Source organism: Euleptes europaea, chromosome 16 (genome assembly GCF_029931775.1).
Source record: "Euleptes europaea isolate rEulEur1 chromosome 16, rEulEur1.hap1, whole genome shotgun sequence".
Lineage (NCBI taxonomy): Eukaryota > Metazoa > Chordata > Lepidosauria > Squamata > Sphaerodactylidae > Euleptes > Euleptes europaea.
This window is the reverse complement of record NC_079327.1, coordinates 1,800,739-1,828,528: the sequence shown is the minus strand read 5'-3', so window position 1 is coordinate 1,828,528 and position 27,790 is coordinate 1,800,739. Positions and strand designations below refer to the sequence as shown.

General features: G+C 45.6%; 1 protein-coding gene across 1 annotated transcript in view; it reads right to left on the bottom strand.

Annotated features, from left to right (window-relative positions):
• VWA8 (von Willebrand factor A domain containing 8) overlaps positions 1–20,999 on the bottom strand; it is a 75,884-nt gene extending 54,885 nt beyond the window's left edge. The window contains exons 1-16 of the mRNA XM_056862099.1: positions 20,924–20,999; positions 15,428–15,558; positions 14,705–14,815; positions 14,348–14,515; positions 12,923–13,087; positions 12,577–12,626; positions 11,853–11,961; positions 10,743–10,847; positions 7,846–7,977; positions 6,759–6,893; positions 5,791–5,868; positions 5,384–5,544; positions 4,533–4,646; positions 2,704–2,872; positions 1,666–1,743; positions 270–385 (exon numbers count right to left, since the gene is read on the bottom strand). Coding sequence (XP_056718077.1) covers positions 270–385; positions 1,666–1,743; positions 2,704–2,872; positions 4,533–4,646; positions 5,384–5,544; positions 5,791–5,868; positions 6,759–6,893; positions 7,846–7,977; positions 10,743–10,847; positions 11,853–11,961; positions 12,577–12,626; positions 12,923–13,087; positions 14,348–14,515; positions 14,705–14,815; positions 15,428–15,511 — 1,775 coding nt within the window. The 5' untranslated portion in view covers positions 15,512–15,558; positions 20,924–20,999. The remainder of the gene's footprint in view (positions 1–269; positions 386–1,665; positions 1,744–2,703; positions 2,873–4,532; positions 4,647–5,383; positions 5,545–5,790; positions 5,869–6,758; positions 6,894–7,845; positions 7,978–10,742; positions 10,848–11,852; positions 11,962–12,576; positions 12,627–12,922; positions 13,088–14,347; positions 14,516–14,704; positions 14,816–15,427; positions 15,559–20,923) is intronic.
• Positions 21,000–27,790: the final 6,791 nt, after the last annotated feature.

Sequence of the window (27,790 nt, the reverse complement as noted above, 5' to 3'; positions counted from 1 at the left end):
AGGTGATGAGAGGGAGGGCACCTTGTCCATCTTCTGGGCATGGAGTAGGGGTCACTGGGGGTATGGGGGGTAGTTGTGAATTTCCTGCATTGTGCAGGGGGTTGGACTGGATGACCCTTGTGGTCCCTTCCAACTCTATGATTCTATGAATGGAAACTACCTTGCCTATCTGAATTCAGCCATTTTGGTGCACACACTGAAAAACGAAGGGAGGAAACCTGTTACCTGCCTTGTCAAACTTTAAAAGTGACAACGCTATAAGCACGTACCTAGAAAGACAAGCTTTATTGATAGCGTGAGAGAGGCTCTCGTCTGGGTAGCAAGACAGTCTCCGACAAATTCTCAGCAGCTGCCGTGTAGACAAGGATGAAGCTAACGACTGCGCCTGTGCAAAACAGGAATAATTTCATTTAGGATTCCTTCATCTATGCTTTTGACCTTCAAAATCTCTCTGCGGCCGGCCTGCGTGTGCACAGCTGCTACCAAAGCAGCGTTTTTAAAAATCTGCACAGCCAATCAGATTTCCAGTGGCCTATCAGAAGCCTTGATGGGCAAAAGCCCCACCCAGCCACGCCCACTTTCTTAAAACATCTGCGGGCCCCAGGAAAGGTGTTGGGGAACCGTGTATTAGCCATTTTCGAACCCTGGCAATCAGGCGTTAAACCAAAGTGAAGGGGGTCTGGCAAAAGCATTCAAGCACGAGACACAGATCGTGATTAGCTGCAAGATTAATCCATGGATATAAAAAACAGGTTAGCAACTGAGGTCACGCTGTACTGTTATTGTTTTATGTGAGTATCCATAGGGCATCCGGCACCCGGCCTATGTGGGGAAATGCTGCTGTGTTCTGTCCCCATTCCCCTGCCCAGAGCTGCCTCTGACTTTATACCTAACGGAACACACATTTCAACTCACAGCACAAACAGGCTATTTATATCCCTTTCTGCAGATGTCCTGTCGCTGCTCATCTGTAGGAATTTCCCCTCGGTCTGTACTGTGACTCACTTAGACGGCGCAGGCCTCCGGCCAGTTTGCAATTTTTTAAAAAGGCATCCCTACCGAGAGGGCCTATTCCCCCGCCCCCCACTCATTACAAGTATTAAGGATCACTAAACAATCTGGGCAGAAAATTGTACGTACACAAAGCTCCACATACATTTATCAAGATGGACAGATCGGGTTAAGGCATTAAATGCAACACGCAAGAATTAAAAGGTCTTTGTTTTTCCAAAATTAACATCACTCAAGGCGCATACCGGGCAATCATTTCTTCTTAAAATAAAGTGTCCTTAATAAAGATAATCAAGTGAAATATTTTCTCTTTGATCCTCTTAAATCTAGCAGTTTATCCTCTCCGTTCCGCCACGGCGGCTCTAATGATCGTTTCGCTACAAAAATCAAGGGGCCGTATCATGTGACGAGTCCCACCCGCTCAGAATCAAGGCCAGCATTCAGCTAACTCTGAATGTTCAAAAAACCCGAGACACCAACATATGTATGAACAGACAACCATTTCCACAGGGATTTCCAGCTGAGGACAGGCTTTAAGCGACCTCTGAGCATGACTCGAAGGAAACCCCTCTGAGGCATTCTGGTCACAGAAAAGACATGGCGAAGAACGAGCAAAGGTGGGCATATGGTTCAAAAGTGGAAAGCAGTTCTCACTCGGGGATCCTGGGTCTCGCGAAGTTTGTGTGTTAACTTCAACAGCTGCTCCACCGCAGCGCCAGGCACATTTGGGACCTGATGTGGGGGGGGGGGGGGAGGAAACACACCAAATTATAAATAATGCATACAACAAGCAAGCATACAGGCACACGGTCTCTCTGTGTGTCCTCATCAATTATACAATCCTATACAAAGAACAACCAGGAGAGAGAAGCCCGACTGGGCCTCAGACCCTTCCAGCACAGCTTCCACCATAGAATCATGGAGTTGGAAGGGGCCATAGAGGCCATCTAGTCCAGCCCCCTGCTCAATGCAGGATCAGCCTACAGCATCCCTGACAAGTGCTTGTCCAGCCTCTGCTTAAAGGCTGCCAGTGAGGAGGAGCTCACCACCTTCCTGGGAAGCCAATTCTACTGTTGAAGAAGAAGAAGAGTTGGTTTTTATATGATGTCTTTCTCTACCACTTGAGACTCAAACCGGCTCACAATCACCTTTTCTTAAACTCCCCACAACAGGCACCTTGTGAGATAGGTGGAGCTGACAGAACTGTGACTAGTCCAGGGTCACCAAGCTAGCTTCATGTGTAGGAGTGGGGAAATTAATCCAGTTCACCAGATTAGCCTCCGCCACTCACATGGAAGAGTGGGGGATCAAACCCGGTTCTCCAGATCAGACTCCACTGCTCCAAACCACTGCTCTTAACCACTACACCATGCTGGTTCTTACTGTAAAAAACTTTTTCCTAATATCCAGCCGGTACCTCTCCGCCCGCAGTTTAAATCCATTATTGCACGTCCCATCCTCCGCTTCCAACAGGAACAGCTCCCTGCCCTCCTCTAAGTGACAGCCCTTCAAATACTTCAGGAGAGCAATCATGTTCCTGTCCTCAACCTCTTCTCCAGACTAAACATTCCCAAGTCCCTCAGCCTTTCCTCGTAGGGCTTGGTCTCCAGGCCCAAACAAATGAAGGCCCAGGAAAAGCGGAAGAACCAAGAAAGGGGCCGAGCAGACGGCCGGAGTTTTGTACACACTGACCTTCTCATTAATCACTTTCATTTCTTCACTCTTGCTCAGAGGCTTCGTGTAATGGAAAAGGAAAAGTGTTAAGAGCTCTGGGATCAGCCACTGTTGTGTGGTGCTTCCGACAACTGGAGGCTCTGCTAAGGCAATTATTCTAAAGGAAGGGTGGATGGGAAGAATGGACCTAGGAGGAAAAGAATTGGCTTTAGATGTCTTGTTTTGTACAGGCCTGAAGAGCAGAAGAAAACAGTTTGAAAGTTTGCTGTGTTTTGCATTTCCACCCATAGCATAATCCACAAAAGGATAGCCAGATCGCTCCGCTCCGCAGTTGGCGAAGCCAGCACAGAGCGGGAAACATCTTGAACGAGAAACTAGAGCAACACAGCCCTTATCGGGCAGGCTGTATGACACATCGTGCCCAGGGGTCTGCCCCTTGGAAACAATCATCCTGATCAAAGCTCTGAAGATGGCGGACTCAGCTACTGGGAGCTGAAAGTACAGAAGGTGATCTCTGGCTGATAAAAGGAAAACAAAAAAAGCATCTGAAATAACCAAGTGATATAGAACAAAATTGCCAGGCAGCAGCAAAATCACAGACTGCCAATCGTATCTTGAAAATAGTTCTCTCTGCAGCCACTTTTGTCTGTGATGTTGCCGCTTCTCCTACAGAAAAACAGGAGCCTGATTCTTCTGCCAGCCCTGACAGAAATCTAAGAGAAGGGCACGTTACCCTAATCACCAGTGAAAGGAGAAGGGAAGAAAAGTGCATCTCAATGGCAACTGCGTACCCTGTCTTACAAACAGTGACAGAAAGAAAACAAGAAAGAAGAAAGGCTTGTTTTAAGGAGCTATTCAGAAGAAAGAAATGGGGGGAGGAGAGGCTACAGATAATTGGCCAGAAGAGCATCAGCACAGCTGAAAGATGGACTTGAGAGAAAAGCCAAGCATGCCAGGAGAAAAACTGTAAGGGTCAAGTCAGACCACACAAGCGAAAATTGGGGATGGTAGGATTCACTTCGGCACAGAATCAGTGGGCACCAAGACCCCTCCTGCTCTTTGCTCTCTCAAAATCACTTTAACCACAAAGCTGTGGTCAAAGATTTGGAGACCCCCATCTCTTCCTCCATGGGTGAAACGAAAGCTGGGGAAGGGGAAGGAATGATGAGCAGAAAATTCTGAGCAGTCGATCTCCCTCCACCCCAACACATAAGAACATCAGAAGAGCCCTGCAGGATCAGACTAGTGGTCCATCTAGTCCAGCATCCTGCCTCACACAGTGGCCAGCCAGTTTGTCTGGAGATCCTGCCACAGGACACAGAGTCCGAGGCCTTCATAAGAACACAAGAGCCCTGCTGGATCAGACCGGTGAGGGTCCATCTAGTCCAGCATTCTGTCCCACACACAGTGGCCAACCAGTTGCCTCAAAGGGCCAACAGAGGCCCAAAGCAGCTGCAATTCTTCGTTTTCCTGACAGATGTGCACCCAGCTCATAATTCCTCTCCTTTGAACAATGACAGTTTTTTCCAACTAGAAGTATTTTTTCTAGGAAAAAAACATATACCAAATAGTTTCAGAGGGGCAGGTTGTGTTGGTCTGCAGTAGAACAGCTAGATTGGAGTCCAGTAGCACCTTCAAGACGCAAGATTTTGGAGGGTCTGAGCATTCAAGAGTCAAAGCTAAAGCTCATACCCCCAAAAATCTTGTTCCTCTCTAAGGTGCTACTGGACTCAAGTCTAGCAATATACCAAATGAAATCTCTACACTTCCAGGATTTAAACAAATAATGGCCTACATGATGGCCATGGAGAATTCTGAGCCAGTGGTATTATTAACCAACAGGTTACCTTTGCCGTAGGTTTTCATCAGAGAGTTGCAGCTGTTCTTTTAACTTTTCATATCTGTCTTGCCTGAGCAGGATGGTACCATCATAAAGAGTGATCTCTCTATCGTGAATTAATCTGCAAAATAATGGGGGGAAATTACCTGCTGATTACCTGTATCTTTATACAGTGGTAAATCTTTTTTAATCCCTAAAGAAACAATTTAGAAGGATGCAAAACAAATTAAGAACAAATGTGGAACAAGCTTATGCCACTCCAGGCACAAAACAAGAATTCTGGAAATCACCACCTTTAATTTGGGCCGGTGAGCGAAGGACTGTTGCCACTGCATGCAGTGGACAGGTATTCTCCCCCCCCCCCCCCGAGCTCTGAACCCCCTTTCACTCATATGGGCACAGGACTTTGATGGGGGCTGAGGGTGGGGGGCTGATGCCCATGCCAGATATTATTTGCCCTGCTGCTTTCAAGAAAGAGGAGGAGCAGTAATTGGTTTTTATATGCCTATTTTCTCTACCTTTTAAGGAGAATCAGACCGGCTTACAATCTCCTTCCCTCCCCCTCCCTACAACAGACACCCTGTGAGGTAGGTGAGGCTGAGAGAGTCCAGAGAGAACTGTGACTAGCCCAAGGTCACCCAGCTGGCTTCATGTGGAGGAGTGGGGAATCAAACCCGGTTCTCCAGATTAGCCTCCACCACTCCAAACCACCGCTCTTAACCACTACACCACGCTGGCACCAGCAAAGAGAGGCACCAGCTAGTGTGAACCCCTCACTACAGAGGGCACGTGCCTCAACATTTGCATATTTTGTTAAGATTCTTCAGGCCCACCAGTTGCTGCCTTTGTCATACTAACCTCTGGAGCACGGCCAGAGTGCCTGGGTTGACTCGGTGAACGCCGTCAAGAACGACAAGCTTCCCTTCAAGGGCGGCTGTTATAAGCGGGGAAGGTCTCCAAGAGGTGTCCCCATTCGGGAGGGTGTACCTTTGCTGCAGCAGGTCTCGGGCTGTCATATCCTGCGAGTAACAATAACAGTAGAAGTGTGAGGAACGTGAGTGTCAGTGTTACAGCTCAGTTATTTTGCACGCAGCGTTTTCGTCTTTTGCTTTAAACGAGACACAAAGTCCAGAGCAGGAAAAGGCTGCATTTTGGATTCAGCTGTGGATTTGTGCATTTCTATAATACTCAAATTTGGAGGACTTTCATTCATAGGGTCGCCATGAGTCGGAAGCGACTCGATGGCACTTCACACACATGCTTACCTGATAGAGCATGAAAGATTCTACGCTGTATCCTAAGGCAGCCGAAAACTCCTTAGCAACAACTGTTTTACCACAGCCCTGAGGGGGAAAAATGAGTAGTAATAATTAATACAGCGTATCAAATTATTCGAAGCGATTCACATACACTGTCTTGCGGAAATCCTTTCAACAGTCAAGTAGGCCAGTATTAATGGCCCCAGAATGCCCAGCTGGCGGCCGGGCGGGAAGTGGGGGTGGCAGAGACTTCCTACTGAATTCTTGGCAGAGGTGAAATCCAGGCAAGGAAACAAATGGTGCAAATGGTGCAAAAGGAACCAATTCTTTAATAAGTTTTATAACCCCAATGCATTTTGCGTACAGCTTCGTCAGGGGGAATCTTTCAGATTCTACTTCACAGCGTTCCCTACGTTATGAGTCTGAAAGATTCCCCCTGATGAAGCTATAGACGAAATGCGTTGGGTTTATAAAACTTATTAAAGAATTGGTTCCTTTCGCACCATTTGTCCCCTTGCCTTCGTTTTGCCTTGGTGCACCCCCTTTACTTCAGAGGTGAAATCCAGACCAAGGATGACTTCTTGACCTACAGGTTTAGATTAGATAGGGCTTCCAGTTCCAGGCTGGGAAACTCCTGGAGTTTGGGGGGTGGAGCCTGGGGGGCAGTGTTTGGGGAGGGAGTTCAGCAGGGATGGGATGCCACAGAATCCATTGGCTGAAGCTGTCATTTGCTCCAGGGAAAATGAGCTCTGTCATCTGGAGATGAATTGTAATTCCAGGAGCTCTCCAGGCATCATCTGGAGGCTGGCAACCCTAGATCATTTGATGCCTTGTCCCCTAGCAGCCTGACAAACAGCGCTTAAACTGAGAAACTTGTGAGCATTTTGGCCAAAGCCACCCTGTGACCAAGAGAAATTGCTGGAATGTTTTTCTGCAATTAACTTAATGAAGGACAGTTTTATTACGGGACTCACTTTTCCTCCAATCAAGCAGACGTCTTTCACCATGTGAGACATCATCACTTCTGCCAACAGCTGTTCCTGGCTGGGAGTCCTGATAAAATCCTCTGGCCCCGAACGCAGATTGGCTGGCTCCGTCCCAGCCGGAACCTGCCGAAGATTGCAAACGTTAAGCGCTCGGTTGATTGTGTTGTGTCTCGCTAAGCCGACAATGCTAAGTCCTCCTTGCTCGAACGATAAAAGACTTATCTCTGAAAAACAACACAAGCTTGCATCCTTGGCCCCGCCTGAACCTCTCTCGCTAACACCCAGCTCCGTTTCTAGTGCAAATTCCAGGTGCCACTTCAGATCTTTATTTTTTAAAATATATAATTTTATTCATTTTTTAGAAGGGTACAGAAAAAAGAAAGGGAAAGAGACAAGTAGGGGGAATTTTACAAATCGTACTTTGCCTGCGCCCAAGCTAGCTCATCCATCTATCTTAACCCCCTTATAACTTCTCCGATGTTAATTCCCAATTTAAATATCACTCCAAGAACTATTGAAAATTATTAGCAAATCTGCTTGTGTTAGTCTTGACTGATAAGTTATTATAAGCATAAACCCTAAATAATAGCTGTACCAATGTTTCTGTTATAGAGTTATATCACTTATTAAAAAAAACTATAATAAGCTCTGACTATCATAAATTCTTCGAGGCTTAGTTGCATTTACTATCCCATTTTATTATTAGAATACCAATGACCTTTCTTGTAAACATTGTTAAATCACCTATATCTATCAAAAATGGTTGCCACTTCTATTTGAATTCATCAATCAGTTTTCTTCGAACCAAGTTTGTTAGTCTCGACATAGTAGCAAATTTGTGTAATTTTACCACTTTGGATCTTTAAAGCCCTAAATGGTTTGGATGCAGAATATCTAAAAGCCCCGCTTTGTTCCATTTAAGCCTCTCTGGGTAGTTGTTAATCTGGAGCAAGGGCACCTCCGCTCCAGGACACGAGAATCTAATGCATCTCTTAGTTCCTGTGCCAAATTCTGGAGAACGCTGAAAAGAAAGGCTTCTCCCCATTGTAAATCTTTTTTTATTATTATTAATTACCTGAAAGGTCACTTCTTTCCCAGCTATGTGGACGGTCACGTCAGCCTGGAAGTTCTGGTCATTCTCTCTCTTTCTGACACTTGTAACTCTTATAGGAAGTGAAGGTTTTGTGGAATCCCGCAGCTCAAATCTCTAAGAAAGAAAGAATGGATATTTTGTGCATTTTTAAGCATTAACTACAGACAGCTAGGATACCTCAAACCAGGATCGGAAGTGGGTTTATTAACTCTAGGTAGATTCGAGTCCAGTAGCATATTAGAGACCAACAGTTGTTTCGGCTTTCTCAAAAATTCACACCCCGAAAATCTTGTTGGTCTCTAAGGTGCGACTGCACCCAAATCTCTAGCTGTTTTGCCACAGACCAACACGGCTACCCCCTGAAACTAAGAGCAAAATTCAAGTCTAGTAAAACCTTAAGACCAAGTACAATACCCGATGAAGGTAGCGTTGACTCTCAAAAGCTTATATCCCCCAAAATCTGGTTGGTCTTATTAACCACAGTTATCAGCAGTTTGATGTGATTTAAGAACACAGAATTCCTGGCTTACCCCCAGCTTATTCCCAGGTGCCGCTGCCGGATTACCTAAGGCTACAGAGAGCATGCTTGAACTGCCCCAACCGCCAGTCGGCAACTTCGCCTCTGCCCCTGCCCCCTGCCCCTGCCTTCTGAAGGACCAGGAATGCCGGCATGCTCTTCCCTTAAACAAAGCCCTGCCAGAAGAAGCTTTGATTGTATATTCCTGCAACGAAGCTATGCACAAAAGCACCCTAACTACTCTCGGTTTTGTTGGGACGTTGCTCGCAAAAATGTTCGCAGTCTGTGGTTGATCGGCAACATTTGTGGGAAGTGGGGAGGAAACAGCAGTGGAAGGATAATAATAACAATGTAATAATACATTTTATTTCTACCCTGCTTTCCCCTGGCAAACTGGGCTCAGGGTGGCTAACATCATAAATGTGACACAAAAACAATTTTAAAACATTTTAAAACAATACTTTATTAATTATAACGAAGTTGAAACTATCAAACATATGATCATTGATTGTCCTATATTTAATGAGCTGAGGGCCAGTTTAATTACTTCTTTACTTAAAAATATGGAAATGTCCAATGAAGCATCTGGCGGTATGAGGGCACGGTGATGTGGCTATTATCTGATGCAAATGATTCTGTTACTCTGTCTGTGGCAAAATTTATAGGGATAATAAAATGTGTGTGTGTAAAGTGCCGTCAAGTCGCAGCCGACTTATGGTGACCCCTTTTGGGGTTTTCATGGCAAGAGACTAACAGAGGTGGTTTGCCAATGCCTTCCTCTGCACAGCAATCCTGGCCTTCCTTGGTGGTCTCCCATCCGAATACTAACCAGGGCTGACCCTGCTTAGCTTCTGAGATCTGACGAGATCAGGCTAGCCTGGGCCATCCAGGTCAGGGCAGGGGCAATAATACCAAAAGAATAACACTAAGTAAGGTAAGATAACAATTTCCCAGCGTGGTGTGGTGGTTAAGAGTGGTGGACTTTAATCTAGAGAACCAGGTTTAATTCCCCACTCCTCCACATGAGCGACGGACTCTAATCTGGTGAACCGGGTTTGGTTTCCCCACTCCTCCACATGAAGTCTGCTGGGCGGCCTTGGGCCAGTCACAGCTCTCTCCAAACTCTCGCAGCCCCGACTACCCCACAAGGTGTCTGTTGTGGGGAGAGGAAGGGAAGGGGATTGTAAGCCACTTTGAGACTTCTAAAGGTAGAGAAAATTGGAGTATAAAATCCAACTCTTCTTCTTTTTATAAAGGGGAGGCAGACAACATGAAAAGCCTGTTGAAAATCTGTCACTATAATGAACTGGAGTTTGCTCTGAAGCAGGAACCCTTAATCCAGCTCCATGCAAGGAGGGAGGGGAAGAAGGGAGGTGAGTGCGTGAGAGGGCGTTCGTGCCCAATCACCGCTGAGTCAGAGCTCATTATGACATCCGAGCAAAGCCATGCTTCACACTCTGTTGTGCCGTGTATCTTATTGCTTATAGACTCCAATATAAAAATTAACATCTGGGAAAACTAACTAAGTTTGCAGCCTTAGACTCTTACTTGGGAATAGTCCCCAAGGAACTGAATAGAACTTATGTCCTAGTAAGCAAGCACAGGATCGAGCTGCTCATGTCCCCCTCTTCGTGTTCATCTTCTGCATTTCATTCCATTCAAGCACATTTAACGAGTCTACAGAGCACAACGAATGCCAAAGAAACAGCCCTTCAGCTGCTCTGAGCACGTCAGGGGGGAAACGTGGGTTAAAAATGTCACAAAAAGTCATCATGTGGCAAGAGCCACTGCCCAAGGAAAAATAGTGTCTGCTTTTAGATGTGATTTTCTGCAGTCCTCTCTCTCTCTCAATATTAGAAAAACCACTGCGACTAGAAAACACAACTGGCAAAAAGGTGAAACAGCAGCAGAATGGAAACGGGGGTCTCAAGGCGGTGATCCGCATCCAAAACTGCTTTTGATAGTATGTTTCATAGAATCATAGAGTTGGAAGGGACCGCCAGGGTCATCTAGTCCAATCCCCTGCACAAGGCAGGAAATTCACAATGACCTCCCACACACAGCCCCAGTGACCCCTACTCCATGCCCAGAAGATGGTCAAGGTGCCCTCTCTCCCACTATCTGCCTTTCTTATGTTCTTATTACAGATGGGCTTCCTAGAGGCACCTGGTTGGCCACTGTGTGAACAGACTGCTGGACTTGATGGGCCTTGGTCTGATCCAGCAGAGCTTTTCTGATGTTCTTCCCACTCCTGATTCCTTAACTTACCTTAACCCCTTCCTAGTGTGAGAGAGTCACAAGCCCCAGCCAATGGCCCACTAGTAGCTGCCTACGCACACCATAGACATTTCCTTGTTCTTACTTTTAAAGCGTCTTCCACGGCCGTCTTCCCTTCCTTGCCTAGCAGAACCTCATACGGATAAAGCCAGTGGATTAAGCGCTGGACAGACATCATAGGGAAGGTGTCCTTGGGGAAGAGGAGAAAACAGGCAATGTGAGCATGCAATCACTAATATATTAAAGCTGAAAATCACAAATACCAATGGTCCTAGAACAAGGTGGGTCACCGCTGACCACTTCAACAGTAACTCGGCTGGTCCTGCCCTCTGAAGTTCCTAATCACAGGTAACATGGAGGAAAGGAGATCAAGACCTAAAAATCAACTCTCGAGATTTTTAAGGAAAACCTGCAAAAACATCCCCCTGCACTACACCTGGCTCCCAAAAATCATTCCTAGATAAACTAAGGCTGAAATCCTAAAGCACTTTTCCAAGAGTAAGCCCCACTGACTAAAATGGGACTTGTGTCTGAATTAGACCTGCTTAGGATATACATATCCTAAGAGTGGTGTTGTGGTTAAGAACAGTGGTTAGGAGTGGTGGCCTCTGATCTGGAGAACCGGGTTTGATTCCCCCAATCCTCCACATGAGCAGCGGAGGCTAATCTCTGTGAACTGGATTGGTTTCCCCACTCCTCCTGATGAAGCCAGCTGGGCGACCTTGGGCTAGTCACAGCTCTCTTAGAGCTCTCTCAGCCTCACCTGCCTCACAGGGTGTCTGTTGTGGGGAGGGGGAGGGAAGGTGATTGTAAGCCGGTTTGATTCTTCCTTAAGTGGTAGAGGAAGTTGGCATATAAAAACCTCTTATTCATATATATATATTTACACATACACATGTAAAAACAAACACTGTTTGCAGTGGTATTACTAGGCCCTTCCACATCATCTAAAAGGCAGAAAAATGTATCTGACTTCAGAAGGCTCCCGCTGGCTTCAATCCATGGACTCTACTTCCTGAGACGGCAGAGATGGTCTCCTGTCCCCAAACTTTCCACGGAACTCACTCAATCGCTTTGGAAGCATGCCCTATACCACAAACCCTGCCAATATTCACCCAAGTCTAAGGATCCTACTTTACTATACAAACAGCTAAAGGTATACAGGCAATATTTCTGGGTATTTGCATGGACCTACCAGAATCTTTACGGCAGAAGATAAGCTATCTAAAGGAAAATCAGGAAGCCCCAGCGCAGAAGATTCTTGAGTGCAAAGGGTTGTGGCAAAGGACAAAAGCTGGGAAATTCTAAAAAAACAAAAACAAACAACCACAATTTTTACCCTTAAATTCACAACGCTATGGCTGTGTTCAGATTTGTAACCAGAAAAAGTCCAGCAATCCTCAGTTTCAGGAAATCCTCCACCTCACCGACATGCCAAGGATGACAACTTCCTGGTCTAGAACTAGCCACAGATTGCTGTACCAACCAAAACCGGACCTGTTCACAAATTACTCTATTTCTTTTCATAAAACCAGGCTGTTAAACTACGATTTAATCCTGATCCAGAATCCTGGGGGGATTCTTCTGCTTCTTTCCCTCCCCTCATCTTTTAGACCTTCGAGGGTGTGATCTGGTTGGCCAGTTTGTGAAACATGATGCTGGACTAAGGGGACCAGTGGTCTGATTCAGCATAGCTACTCTTCCACAGTTTTATACTACCACCATTTTGCATAGTAAAGTAGCAGCAAAATTCACTTAATTGCCCAAGCAAGCTATTTGAGCCTCCATCTCTCCTATCCTGATCACGCCACCCTCCATCGGTTTATCAGGTACGCTGTGTGGCATTCACGGCGGCACTGCAGGTAAGCCGACAGCAAATTAAAACCAAGAACGCTCATGCATAGTTTGAATGTATTTACCTCTCTGTTGCAACATTAGATCCAATACGATATAACAGCGCAAGATGATCCTAAAACAAAGCACAATAGCACATATCAAGATATAGTGTACAAGAGACATGGCGTTCCATATTAATGGTGCAGACCAGTGACTCCAACGTGGCACCCGGTGAGCACCACAGTGCACTGTTAGCGTATTGTATCAAAGGACTTTTGTATCAAAGTCCAGAATTAATTTTTAGTATGCCGTCTTCAGTACGGAATGCAAGAACTAATTATGAGCCAATGTTTTAAGATTAAATATAATGTGTAAATGCCAGACGTAAAAGGATTGTGCACGAGATCACAGATTTGTAACATGGCTTACCTTAAAGGGAAGATAGTAAACATCTCTGGCTTGAAATCTAGACCGAAGAGGCGGGTCTAATGGGTTACCCAAATATCGGGGTACAGGAAGGCCCAGGGCGATCACTCTGAAGTCTTCGCTGACCCTGACAATTTTCCATGCATCCAACTCTGCCTTCTTATGTTCCTAAACAAAACAAGAATCCAGCAGCATCTTCAGAAAAAGATCAGGTTTCATGGAATTATTTCAGTATTTTAAGAGCTATGTTGACAAACTGAACTCAGTTCTTATTTGCTGTGTTTTCTCAATATGAACCTCAGGAACACAACAGCAAAATGTTTTTTAAAAACACCCTTTTTAACCAAGAGTGTGTCTCTACTCCACAGACTCCACATTTTTTTTTTAATTGTATCCACTTCTGTGCAAATTCTGAACCAGCGAGAGGGAGCTCAGTCACTTTCAGGAGCCTCTGGCCACGTTCCTGCCAAACAGGCTGAATGACACTGTCCTTCAGTGTTACTCCTCTGAAGATGCCTGCCACAGCTGCTGGCGAAACGTCAGGAAAGAAAATACCAAGACCGTGGTCACACAGCCCGGATAACCTACAAGAACCGATGAACTCTGACCGTGAAAGCCTTCGACAATAGGCTGAATAATGGTTGCAAAGTAGGTGAACTGGTTGATGAGCAAGGCCTACATGGCTGACAAGGTTCCATGGACAGGAAACGGCTTTTCTTCCAGTAGTGCTAAAAGCAGTTACATTATTTAGAGTTATGAGGACTGGGGAAATTGACTACAGCAGTTATATAACCGCCGCAGGGAGAAGATACACCTGATCACGACAGACCGAAGGACCGAAGAGGCTATCAGGTGCTTTGGAAAGGGCATAACACACCTTCTGCTGGAGCCTATCATACATAAACGCGCAACGACACACATGTTGGATGGACGGATAAAAATCCTGGCATTCGGGGCAAAACCGTTTTGGACTTGCAGAGAGATGAAGGTCAGTGCCTTGCAGCAAAGAAGTAGCCAAACTGCAAAGACCAAAGTAAAAGGTAAAGGTAGTTACCCCTGCAAGCATCAGGTCATTTCTGACCCACGGGGTGACGTCACATTTCGATGTTTACTAGACAGACTATGTTTACGGGGTGGTTTGCCATTGCCTTCCCCAGTCGTCTACACTTTACCCCCAGCAAGCTGGGTGCTCATTTCACCGACCTCAGAAGGATGGAAGGCTGAGTCAACCTTGAGCCGGCTACCTGAAACCAACTTCCGTCGGGATTGAACTCAGGTCGTGAGCAGAGCTTTTGACTGCAAGAGCCACACACAAAAACATAGCCTTGGGCAGAACCCAAAGCTTCTTCAGAGCCTAGTTTCCATCCATTCCAGTAACAAATCATCTGTTGGTGAGAGAAACATGACCCGTCAATTTAGTCCTAGTACCTTCAGCAGTTTGTCATAACGTTCTGCTGACACAAGGAAACGGCCATCTTCGAGCTGCATTTCCCTGTTCTCCAGCAAATTGTTCAACACCGGCAAGACGTTTCGCTCTGCCTTCTCCAGGCCTTCCAGAACCAGGATCCTACCTTCTGTAGCTGCACGGACTGCGCACTAGGAACCCAAACACATTGGCATTAGGTGCAGAAGTAGCTGATTGAACGCAGAATCCAACCCCAAGTTTTGCTTCCAAACTCGTCGCCCAGCTTCTAAATACCTTCTTTCAGCCACACCCTGAGTTTCTTTGGCAACCAATTCTCATCCGTTTACTCATGAAAGGTATGGACCTTCACAACTGCTCACCTGATCGATGTAGTAGGCTGTGCCAGCTCGGATCTCTCTCCGCTGTTTGAGATCTGTTTCTGTTGTGTCCCTGGAGAGGGCGATGTACTCCACCTCTCGCTTCGTCAGCTCCTGCAGGACGCAGCACAAGATTACTGAACGGAAACCCATCTAAGGACCAACACCTGAGCTTCAGGGAGTGGGCATGCAGCTTCGGTCAGTTCTACTGACCGTACGCTTGTTTTCCTTGGGGACAATGTCCAACTGTGAGCAGTAGAAAAGAGCAAGAGTCCAGTAGTCCCTTAAAGACTAACAACATTTCTGTTAGGGGTATGAGCTTTCGTGAGTCACAGCTCACTTCTTCATATGCAGCTAGAATGGACTGTGAGCATGTGTTTGCCCAATGATAAGGGTTGCACATAAAATGGTGGGGGGAGTCAATTAGCCAATAAAATTCCAAGGCCATTTATGCAGGGCTGTTTCCCCCGTGGTCACCCGCTAACTGCTTCGGGGCTTTGTTTTGATTATGCATGCCTTTCCTGACTACCAGAGGTCGCCTCGCACTCCCTGCGCATTTCTGCACATTTTGCCCGCATTTTTCAGATTCTGGCTAAAACAGCACCAAGAAAATATGGGTGAAACCTTTCCCACAGATTGGTGAACCCGGCTGTACAGAACTGCACAAACTGCTAGCATCAGATTGAATTCCCCAATGAAAATTCAGCATCTCCTAAAAAACCTTACCAAATATTGCATAGCTATAGACCGCCGCAAAGGCCCGGGGGGTCCTATAAGGAAGACGTCTTGGCCCAAAAGGTCTTTTTGCATAATCCATCGTAGGTGCTGGATAACAGTCTGGGCCAGAGAGTCTGAAACTAAATGAAAAAGGAAGCAGGGACTCAAGGATCTCAGCTGAAAAGGTTTAAAGACAGATGTTTAACCAAAACAGCTCACTAAGGGATAGACCCGACCAGCTTATGGCTGGTGGAAGTAAAGTGTTCCCCCCCCACCTTGTTCCTCCCTTAGTTAACCGTTCTAAAATAAGTGCAGACAATTTACAGCATCTTACACCGTTTAAATCAGCATAAAAATACCAATAATGAGTTTTAAATGGATAATGTTCAAAATACATTTTAAAGGTATTCTTGTTTAGCTAAACAGAAATAGAGAAACGGAATAAATGTATTTTAGAATGTTAGAGATTAAATTGGAACAGGTGTATTCACACCCAGTGTGTGTGTGTGTGTATAATTGAATAGTACATATAAGATGTTTGAAACATCACTGTAATCCCCTATTCCCCCTTTACGTTCATTCCTTTATTCTTGTGAAAATAAAACTTATTTTTAAAAAACACCAATAATGAAACACTTTTAATCAATGCAAAAATTGCTTTTAAACTGACACATGCTTTGAGGCTTGAAAAATGAATTTCTGCATAAGGCAAAAAATCAGACACAATTTATGACGGTGGAAGAATATGTTACTTGGAAAGAACTGGGACATTTCCCCCCTCCCCCCTTGAAAACAGTACATTTAGTTCAAAATACAACAGTGCAGGCTATTGTAAATTGTATCAATGGTGTACTTTGCCACAATACTGCCCTTCCCATATGGGCATTTCTACACCCTTTGCAGTTTAAAGCCTTTTGATAAAATGAAGGCTCACAGCCTATGGATAAAGAAAAAGAAGAAGAGTTGGTTTTTAAATGGCGATTTTCTCTACCTTTAAGGAGCCTCAAAGAGGCTTACAATTGCCTTCGCTTCCTCTCCCCACAACAGATACCTTGTGAGAGAACTGTGAACACATGAACACATGAAGCTGCCTTATACAGAACCAGGCCCTCGGTCCATCAAAGTCAGTATTGTCTGCTCAGACCAGCAGTGGCTCTCCGGGGTCTCAGGCAGAAAAGGGTCTTTCCCATCACCTGCTTGCCTGGTCCCTTTAACTGGAGATACCGGGGATGGAACCTGGGACCTTCTGCACGCCAAGCAGATGCTCTACCACCGAGCCATGGCCCCTCTCCAGGGTTTCAGGCAGAGGTCTTTCCCATCACCTCCTTGCCTAGTCCCTTTAACTGGAGATGCCGGGGATTGAACCTGGGACCTTCTGCACGCCAAGCAGAGGCTCTACCACTGAGCCACGGCCCCATGAGGCCAGCTGGGTGACTAGCCCAAGGTCACCCAGCTGGCCTCATGCGTAGGAGTTGGGAAAGCAACCTGGTTCACCAGATTAGAGTCCACCGCTCATGTGGAGGAGCGGGGAATCGAACCCGGTTCTCCAGATTGATTGCCCCTCTGAGAGATCTGTGGATACAGCCAGTGATTGTTTTCCATGGGTTCCCTTGTTTCCAGGCCTTTCGTACTCACTGGTACTGATCCTGGTACTACCTCGGCTGCGGCTAAATTTCTGACGGCAGCAGTGGCTTCTATCCGAGGAAGGAAACAGAGGATGGTATTTGGAAGACTGGTACATACAAGGCTGCTGGATCATTGGATCGTTAAATAAAAAATGATATGTATACCTTGCTTTTCAGTGGCTTACAATTTAAAGCAATAAAATTTTGTATTTCAAATAATGATGGCAATTTCCTCTCAGGTCCTTTTCCTTCCTGGCAACAGCCAAGATGCAGATGACTCAAGTCCTCTCTCCACGCCTCCGGCCGACCTGCCTTCTGTTCAACTGGTCTTTCTGCTCCCAGCTGGATGTTGTACGAGTTCCCAGCACTGTTGTGAAACGCAGCATGAACAAGCAGAGGCTGGAATCTGCGCAGCTCAGATGGGATTCCCGCACATACAATGCGCACCATGGCCATCATTTTGGAGCTTTCCGGTACTGGTACAGGCTAGCTGGCCATCTGTCAGCAATGCTGGTCCTATGACCTTAGGCCGATCATGAGAGAGGGAGGGCACCTTGGCCATCTTCTGGGCATGGAGTAGGGGTCACTGGGGGTGTGGTGGGGGAGGTAGTTCAGAATTTCCTGCATTGTGCAGGGGGTTGGACTAGATGACCCTGGTGGTCCCTTCCAACTCTATGATTCTATAATTATGGGATGGCTGCAGGCCATCCCACAGAGCCACAAATGACAAGGTCGCTGTATGGATGTCATGGCCCAGACTTCAACAGGCGAAGCATCATCAGAGGAAGAGCCTGAGCAGGGAGAAATAACGGGCATTGCACCTCAGGCAGCTGAGAATGCAGGGCAGGGTGAAGGACAACAGGTAGGAGTAAACACCAGCCCTGCTGAGGAATTGGAAGTAAACACAGAATCACCTCCTTCGACACAACCAGATGCAGCTATAACTCCACAGAAGCAGGACCCACCCAGCTCACCTGAAGCCACTCAACAGCACAGGCAAAAGGGGAGAATGGAGTTGCAAAGTAAAAGGAGACGTGCGCGCCTACAGGCACTAAGGAGACGGCTCCAAGACTGTGAGTTGTTTGAGGATGAGAACTAAGGCAAAGAGAAACAACTTAAACCCAGGCTTGGAACAGACAGCCGTTGTGAAAGCAATTGTTGCAAAAGGATCTCTGACTTTTGTTGCTGACGCTCCTAGACTTTGATAAACGGACTTCTGACCCTTGGACCGGACTTTTGACTTCGCTTCTGCACGATGACTTTATTTTGGTTTCCAGCTCCTGGTGGGACTCCCCCGGATCCCTGCATTCCTGAGATAACAGCCTGCTCTCAAGACCAGTAGCCGGCAGTAACCCGAGACGACCTGGCCTAGCACAATGGAAGAGTATTATAGGAAAATGTCTGGAACCCAGGATGCAGGATGAGAAGGACCAATGGCTGTGCGGTGAGTGGCTACAGTTCCAGTGGTGGCCGATCTCCACACCAGCATGGTGTAGTGGTTTGGAGCGGTGGACTCTAACCTGGAGAACCAGGTTTGATTCCCTGCTCCTCCACATGAACGGCGGATTCTAATCAGGTGAACCTGGTTCAATTCCCCACTCCTCCACACGAGCGATGGACTCTAATCTGGAGAACCGGGTTCGATTCCCCGCTCCTCCACATGAGCGGCACTCTAATCTGGAGAACCGGATTCGATTCCCCGCTCCTCCACATGAGTGGCAGACTCTAATCTGGAGAACTGGGTTTGATTCCCCACTCCTCCACATGAAGCCTGCTGGGTGACCTTGGCCTAGTCACAGTTCTCTCTGAACTCTCTCAGCCCCACCTACCTCACAATGTGTCTGTTGTGGGGAGGGGAAGGCGATTGTAAGCTGCTTTGAGACTCCTTAAAGGCAGAGAAAATTGGGGTATAAAAACCAACTCTTCCTCTTCTTCTTCCTGTCCTTCTAACTTCCCCCCCCCAGCTTATGGCATTAACCAGCTTGAGCAAATCCAAGCCCTAGCGCAGTGTCCGATCTTATTGGAGGACACAGGCTGTGACTTAAATGCCCAGGGGAAGTTTTCTTACTACGTAACCAAGCGCTGCTGGTACTTTTCACATTAATAAGTGCAGCAACCTCTATTTATAGTTAGGGCTTGAAGGAAAGAAGTTGGAGCAGACTTCAGAGATGCCTAAAATAGAAACAAAATTCAGGAACGCAAAACAATCTGTCACACAGGACAGATCACAAACATTATCCAACATAGAAGAATTCTCCGGAGCCTCGGGGAGTGGATATTGCCCATCTGGATCAACAGGCACGCCAATGCACTAAAGTCCTCCTTCTGGTCATATTCTAGCTGCACCCAGCACTTTTAGCTTGGAAGATTTTCATGCTGTATTCAGTTTCTATAAAACGCTGCTATTTTCTTTATTTGGAACAAAGAGATCACAGAATGACTTGTAGCCATGACTTAGCAAATATTTTTGAACGTAAAGTTCTATTACTGGTACTCTGGGTACAGCTGTCAAAGTCATTCATTAAGTACTACTGAATGCCACCGGAAACATTTCCTTGCCCCAGACTTATTTTCATTTCCACATGTTGGTTCTCTCTTACAAGCAGATGTACATACATCTGGGAGGGGCTGTGGCTTGAGCATCTGCTTGGCATGCAGGTCCTAAGTTCAATCCCGGGTATCTCCAGTTAAAAAAGGGAGAGGCTGGGGAGGGGCTGTGACTCAGTGGTAGAGCCTCTGCTTGGCATGCAGAAGGTCCCAGGTTCAATCCCCGGCATCTTCCGTAAAAGGGGTTAGGCAGGTAGGTGATGTGAAGGAGCTCCACCTGGGATCCTAGAGAGCCGCTGCCAGTCTGAGTAGGCACACTGACTTTGATGGACCAAAAGTCTGGTTCAGTATAAGGCAGCTTCATGTGTTCATATATGAAGTACGTATGTGCATTCACTTTAACAGATGAACAAGGCTACTGTGATTCACGATTATGTTGAACTGGGAATTTCCCCATATTCTACACGTTGTAAAGATGGCGAATATGCCCCCCCCAAATGCATAAGATCCCACCAGTCGGGGGGATCTGACCATTGACTTAAAATGCAGCCCTGGAACATGCAAGACATTTATGGGAGGAGGAGGAGAAGAAGAAAAAGGAGAAGAAGAAGAAGAGTTGGTTTTTATATGCCGACTTTCTCTACCACTTAAGGAAGAATCAAACCGGCTTACAACCCTCCCCACAACAGACACCCTGGGAAGTGGGTGGAGCTGGGAGAGCTGTGACTAGCCCAAGGTCACCCAGCTGGCTTTGTGTGTAGGAGTGGGGAAACAAATCCACTTCACCAGATTAGCCTCCACCGCTCATGTGGAGGAGTGAGGAATCAAACCCGGTTCTCCAGATTCGACTCCACTGCTCCAAACCACCACTCTTAAACACTACACCACCAGGCTCTCTTGCTGGAGACCACGCGGCAGGCCACACCCCTCTAATTACAGCCCCTCTCTAAATGAGATCCAAGAGCCATATGTCCCAAGAAGAGTGCAGCAACATTCTCACAGAACTTAGACAGCATTATGGATCTATGACGTTTCTATCCTGCCCATCCTTTAAGGAACTCAGAGCGGTATAAACAGCATTCTCTCTCTCTCCCCCTCTCTCCCATCTACCTCACCCCCAATTTTATCCTCACAACAACCTGGTAAGGTTAGTAAGGCTGAGTTACAATGACTAGTTCTGGCGTTTCTAGTAAACATCATGATAGAGTAGGGCTTTGAACGTGGATCTCAATGGCTTAATCCCACACCCCACTAAGAAGTACATTCACCTTTACAGATTTGTTCAACCGGACCCGTATTTTAAGCAAGATTTTAGAAGAACGTGGTTTCTTACTGTAGTTCCCTGGGACAAGTTCTGGATTCTTTGGCGCTTTGAGTTTGAATGACAGTTCGCCAATGGTGACCGTATCACCTGAAATGCAAAATGGTCATGGATTATTACCTTCAAAAATTATACATTTGCCAACAAAAAGGAAAAGGTTTGCACATCCTGGTCACATAGATAGCACTCACCACTTCCTTTCCACAGCATATCACCCATGAAAGCATTTAAGCAGGAACTTAATCATAGCCCCTTGTCATCTCTAACTTGCAGCTCTAGCAGCAAACCTTCAAATAGACTGATGGACTAGTACGTTTAGGGCCTGTTTGCTTTCTGGAATAAACTCCAGACCTTTACAAATGCAGTTATTATTTTTGAAAATGAAAAACATATAAATCAATAGCTCTTGTTCTATCTACAATCTCTCAAAAACAGTTCATTCACCGAAATCAGATTTCGCCCTGTAAAACCTTCATTTCACCAGATGCCAATAAGAGGGAAGAAAGCTAGGAAATAAATTTCACAGCAACTTTTTCCTCCTACTAGTGAACTCATTCAAGAGGTCAGCATAAGTGACGGGCCAATTCGTATTGCATGCCCTTGTGCACAAACAGAATCCTAGAATCCTAGAGTTGGAAGGGGCCAAACAGGACATTTAGTCCAACCCCCAGCTCAGTGCAGGATCAGCCTAGAGCAGAGGTTCCCAAACTGTGCTCCAAGGAGCACTTGGTGCTCCGCGAAACATCTCCTAGTGTTCCGTGAAGAGACTGGAAAGAAAAATACTACTGTCATTCAGTTTAGTATATAGGTGCTAGGTGAAAATTAGTGCTCCGTGACAAATTTCTCTCCTGAAAAGTGCTCCATGACGCAAAAAGTTTGGGAACCTCTGGCCTAGAGCATCCCTGACAAGTGTTTGCCCAGCCGCTGCTTGAACACGGCCAGCGAGGGGGAGCTCACCACCTCCCTAGACAGCCGAGTCCATTGCTGAAACTACTCTCCCATCTCAAGCTCCCATCTCAATAAAACCAGAAAGATAAAACAGTAATGGGATCATGCCAAAGTATCAAGAATGGTTTGGGAAGTCTGAGCTAGCACTGCAGACGAATGTTGTTTTCTTAAAGGGGTCACAACGCAATCAGTTCTAGCTTAATATATTTAAGAAAGAGCAGCAGAAAAAAACCCAGGTAGTATGAATATGTGGTTGCAAAGAGGAGAAAAGAGAGGAGACTTTGGTGAGAAAAGGGGCACTTGTGTTACACACGTGAACCTTTATTGGCATAATAACTACATTGCCAGATGCGTTTGTACAGGCACCATAAAGGAAAAACCGTGTTCCATCATAAACTGACAATCAGTTAAAATCAGTATGTAACTGACATTAAAAAGTTCTCCTTCTCATATTTCAAAACTAATAAAGCCATCTGGACCCTTTAATAACAAATACACGGATACATCTCTATGGTCACCATTCTTGTCCTATACTATCATTCTCTCTCTCTCTCTTTTTGTCTTTATAACAATTGCAAGAAATTCAGCGACCTGCTCAGTGACTTCTGGGGTTTTATCCATCAATTAAAATTTGATACTCTTGTCTGAATTTTTTTGGACTTGAAGGTTGTAAATTAGTTGTAAACACTGTTGAATAAAGAATGGACAGCACAAGAGGATAGGATGGCAGGGCACTTGAGTTTCATTTATCTGATCTGAAAAGGATTACACAATCATTAGATATTGAAGCAGTAAACAGAATAAATACGGTTTGACCACTTTTCTCTGCTTAACAGGGCAGGATGGCTCTCTGCCAACAAGCCTATGATTTCATTATCACTTCTACCATGTTTTGACCAGCTGTGGACTATTATTGATCTTCATGATCAATAATATGCTTATTTCATTTGGTCACCTCAGACAGCCCACTGTGTGTAGGGGGATTCACTACTGCTACTTTGAAAAATTTCTTGGAGGTCAACAAGCAATTACATTGACCTGTCGTCATTTATCTCACTTTTCACATGGCAGGAACAAGCTGGAGATCTTGAAATACAGTTTCAGGAAGAAGGACACCGCAAGAGAGCAACAAAACACGAAAAGGACTTTGACCCGCGAAGCAGCTGAGTGACCGGTCACGAGACTCGTTCAGTCAGGGAGTCTTGAAAGGTAAAAAGAAAATCCCAAGAGACAAAGAGGAACCCACAGGCGGCCTAGAAAGCGGCAAGAAGAACATGCTAGAAGACAAGAGATGGGCAAACTGCACTCAAACGAAAGCGGAGTCCCGCAATCAAAGCGATTAGGATCACAACCTCAACGGGAGCACAATAAAAAAAAATAGGCTCAGTAGATACAACAAGGAATTCATAATTATGAAGGCAAAGCATGAAGCATGCCTTCATTTCTTAAACAACAGTCCAGTGAACAAAATAAATACCATTACTCTTCAAGGAACTATTGGACTTCAGTTTTATTTTGCTATGACAGACTAACATGGCTGTGTGTGTGCGTTAAGTGCTGACAAGTCGCTTCTGACTCATGGCGACCCTCTGAATCAATGTCCTCCAAAATGTCCTATTCTTAACAGCCTTGCTCAGTTCTTGCAAACTGAGGGCCGTGGCTTCCTTTATAGAGTCAATTCATTTATTGCGGTCAATAGACCAACCTTTATAGAGTCAATTCATCTCTTGTTGGGTCTTCCTCTTTTCCTTCTGCCTTCAACTTTTCCTAGCATGATTGTCTTTTCCAGTGACTCTTATCATCTCATGACGTGACCAAAATACGACAGCCTCAGTTTAGTCATCTGAGCTTCTAGGGTCAGTTCAGGCTTGATTTGATCTATAACCCACTGATTTGTTTTTCTGGCAGTCCAGGGTATCCGTAACACTCTCCTCCAACATCACATTTCACTTTCTTCCTATCAGCTTTCTTCATTGTCCAGCTTTCACACCCATACATTGCAATAGGGAATACAATGGCATGAATTAACTTGACCTTGGTGGCCAGTGACACATCCTTACACTTCAGAATCTTTTCTAGCTCCTTCATGGCTGCCCTTCCCAGTCTCAATCTCCTTCTGATTTCTTGGCTGCAGTCTCCCTTTTGGTTGATGGTGGAGCCAAGGAACAGAAAGTCTTGAAACATTTCAATTTCCTCATTGTCAACCTTAAAGTTGAGTAATTCTCCTGTAGTCATTACTTTTGTCTTTTTGATGTTCAGTTGTAATCCTGCTTTGGCACTTTCTCCTGTAACTTTCAGCAGTAGTTGTTTCAAGTCTAACATGGCTACCCTTTTACAATCATTCTTTTTAAACGCCGTTGAAACATCCAAAAAGGAGAAACACAAACTGAGTGTTCAAAGAGGGAGATACCAGGATGATTGAAAACGCTACCCAACAAGCCTTTTTATATAGAAGTTCCACTAAAAATTAGTCCCGCCTGCTTCTGCACATGGTTTCTTTAAGACTAGAAGGTTAGACCAAACTCTGGATAAAAGAGTTCTTTCATCTGTTAGCTGGAAAATGCTAGGAGTAGAAGGTATAGGATGAAAAAGAGTTCGGCAATTCTGAGATCCTCACATGTTATTAAGTGACATTTGTTTGTTTATTATTATTATTACAGCAATTGTCAGTAAAAGAGTACAAATATATATTATAAATACGAAATAAACAGTTGATAAAACCCAGATAGAATACTCTCACCCAAAAATATGGCCAAACTTTTAAAACGTATGATTTTAAATTATTGACTGTACCCATCTTTTCCGAGTGAATTTTGATCACTATGAAACAGAATTTAGCTACCTTTAACAAACTATGGGGGACTCCTTCCCACATGAGGTATTTCATTTTCTCCTCCTCTGAACTAAAATCTATTGCATTAATAAGAGTAGCTAATTTTGCTTCCAGTCTAGTGGGATTTGTAAACCATCTTCCCATAGAAGATCTTTCCTCCTCTTCTTCAAATCATACCTCCCAGAACCATCAACTTTGATTTTTATTCATAGCTGATATTGTATAGAACCATCAACTTTGATTTTTTATTCATAGCTGATATTGTATCGAAATAAAATTTGATCGATTGATTGAATAAGAAGAAATAAATGACATTTTAAAACAACATAATCTGGCCGGCGAGTATGTACTTTTCCAGCAATATAATATTCCACTGCATTTTGATGGATGAAATGGAGGAGAGGAGAATGAAGTAAGCCTCTTCGGGAAGAAAGGCAGGGTATAAAGGAAGAAAATAAAGAAATGAACATGCCAAGGCGTAAGTCCCACTGAACTCTGTAGAACTGAGGAAGCAAGAACAGTTTTGGTCTGTCGGACGTTTCTCTCGCTGAGAGCAAGCACAGTAGCATCTCAGCCATACTGCGCCCGCCTCTCATCAGCCTTCCCAACTATAAAGCACAGCTCAATCTTCTACTTCAAAACTCACGTCTAGAGGCCACGAGGTCGCAGTAAATGTTTAAGTCTTTTAAAAAGCATCTCTCTCTTTAGAATTATATACAACGCCCGCAGCTCAGCCTTCTCTTCCAGAAAACAGTTAAGTCCAGATGGTGCCACTCAAATGGTTATATACACAGAAATGTTTGGCAAGCGGTTGAAAAAGAAACTGATGTTCATTGAGTACAAGTTTGACTGGGAAGGGAATGTTATAAGGCAGGAAGGGTTAAGATGCCCACAGTTCCAGGTAAAAGTCTCTCGGGGCCGGGAACATAGAATCATAGAATAGACTCATAGAGTTGGAAGGGACCACCAGGGTCATCTAGTCCAACCCTCTGCACAATGCAGGAAATTCACAAATACCTCCCCCCCGACACCCCCAGTGACCCCCTACTCCATGCCCAGAAGATGGCCAAGGTGCCCTCCCTCTCATGAACTGCCTAAGGTCATAGAATCAGCATTGCTGACAGATGGCCATCTAGCCTCTGCTTAAAAACCTCCAGGGAAGGAGAGCTTACCACCTCCCGATGAAGCCTGTTCCACTGATGAACTGCCCTAACTGTTAGAAAAGATCCGAGAGATCTACTGCAGTCACAGAGACAATGCCGGGCCATGTTCCGACTCTATATAACGAAAATGTCATACATACAAAGCTACGCACAGTAATATGGGAATAAGCCGCATTAAATTCAGCGGGACATTCTTCTGAATAAAGATGGGTAATCTATTGGTGCTGGAAAGTGTTGTCAAGTCGCAGCCGACCTATGGCAAACCAGTAGGGTTTTAAAGGCAAGAGACCAAACAGAGGTGGTTTGCCATTGCCTGCCTCCGCACAGCAACTCTGGACTTCTCTGGAGGTCTCCCATCCAAGTACTTGCCAGGGCCGACCCTGCTTAACTTCTGAGATCTGATGAGATTGGGCTGGTCTGGGACATCCAGGTTAAGGCGTGTAATGAACACCTGAAGCCGCCTTATACTGAATCAGACCCCCCTTGGTCCATCAAAGTCAGTATTGTCTACTCAGAGCAGCAGCGGAGCTCCAGGGTCTCAGGCAGAGGTCTTTCCCATCACCTACTTGCCCAGTCCCTTGAACTGGAGGTGCCGGGGATTGAAACTGGGACCTTCTGCATGCCAAGCATATGCTCTACCACTGAGCTACCACCCCTCCCCAAATCACTTAATCTATTCCACATCACTTATACACCGCAGCCATTGGATCTGGAAAAGTTTTTCAATAGGAAATTAGTAGCAAAGCATCAAGATCATTGGGAATTGTCTACAAACTCAATTTGTAGGTATGTCAAACTCAATTGTTACGAGGGCCTGATTTGACATAAATGTCACTTGGTTGGGCCGTGCCATGCCTCACCAGCCCAGATTGAGAGGGGGGGGGTGGCTGCCTCGGCTGGCTTGCGGGCCCGATAAGCGCTCTCAAGGGGCCGGATCAGGTCCACAGGCCTTATGTTAGACACCCTTGGTCTACAACCTTAAGCAACAGACTACACAATCAACCAATGTGGCTCTCCGCATCAATCTGGCTCTGTCAGGAACTGGCATCAGGTCGTATTGAGCAGCAACCCCCTGGCATCCACACTATTCACAGAATGGAAAGACATGGTTTATCATTACAGACTGATCCTTGGGCTCACCCAGCTCCTCTGCATGTGGTTCAAAAATTTAACAGTTTTCATAACTAATCATGGTTGTTCAAATCACCAGGCACAGTTAATAAGAACGTAAGAAAGGCCCTGCTGGATCAGACCAAGGTCCATCACGTCCAGCAGTCTGTTCACACAGCAGCCAACCAGGTGCCTGTAGGGAGCCCCACAAACAAGATGATTGCAGCAGTATTATCCTGCCTGCGTTCCACAGCACCTAAGATAATAGACATGCTCATCTGATCCTGGAGAGAACAGGTATGCATCAAGACTAGTATTCATTTTGTCTAGTAGCCACGAATAGCCCTCCCCTCAGTGAACATGTCCACTCCCCTCTGAAAGCCTTCCAAGTTGGCAGCCATCACCATATCCTGGGGCAGGGAGTTTCACAGTTTAACTATGCTTCGTTCTATGGTTTGTTCTACACCAAGATTAAGCCTGGTTTTAGAATCCTGACCGGGAGGGAGAGAGATTCAGATGACATGACAAGGAATGGCCTGCAAAGTGTTACATTTTGGAACATGTGTGATGGAAAGAAAGGGACAGTGGGCAAGATGAAGGACTCCAAATGACTTCTTCCAATGGACCAGAGGTGTCAAACATACGGCCCGCGGGCCGGATCCAGCCCTTTGAGAGCTCTTATCCAGCCTGCAAGCCAACCAAGGCAGGCCCACACCCGCTCCCGATCTGGGCTGGCGAGGCATGGACCGTCCTGACCAAATGACATTATGTCATAGCCATCCCTTAACAATTGAGTTTGACACCCCTGCAATTAATTAAAGCACA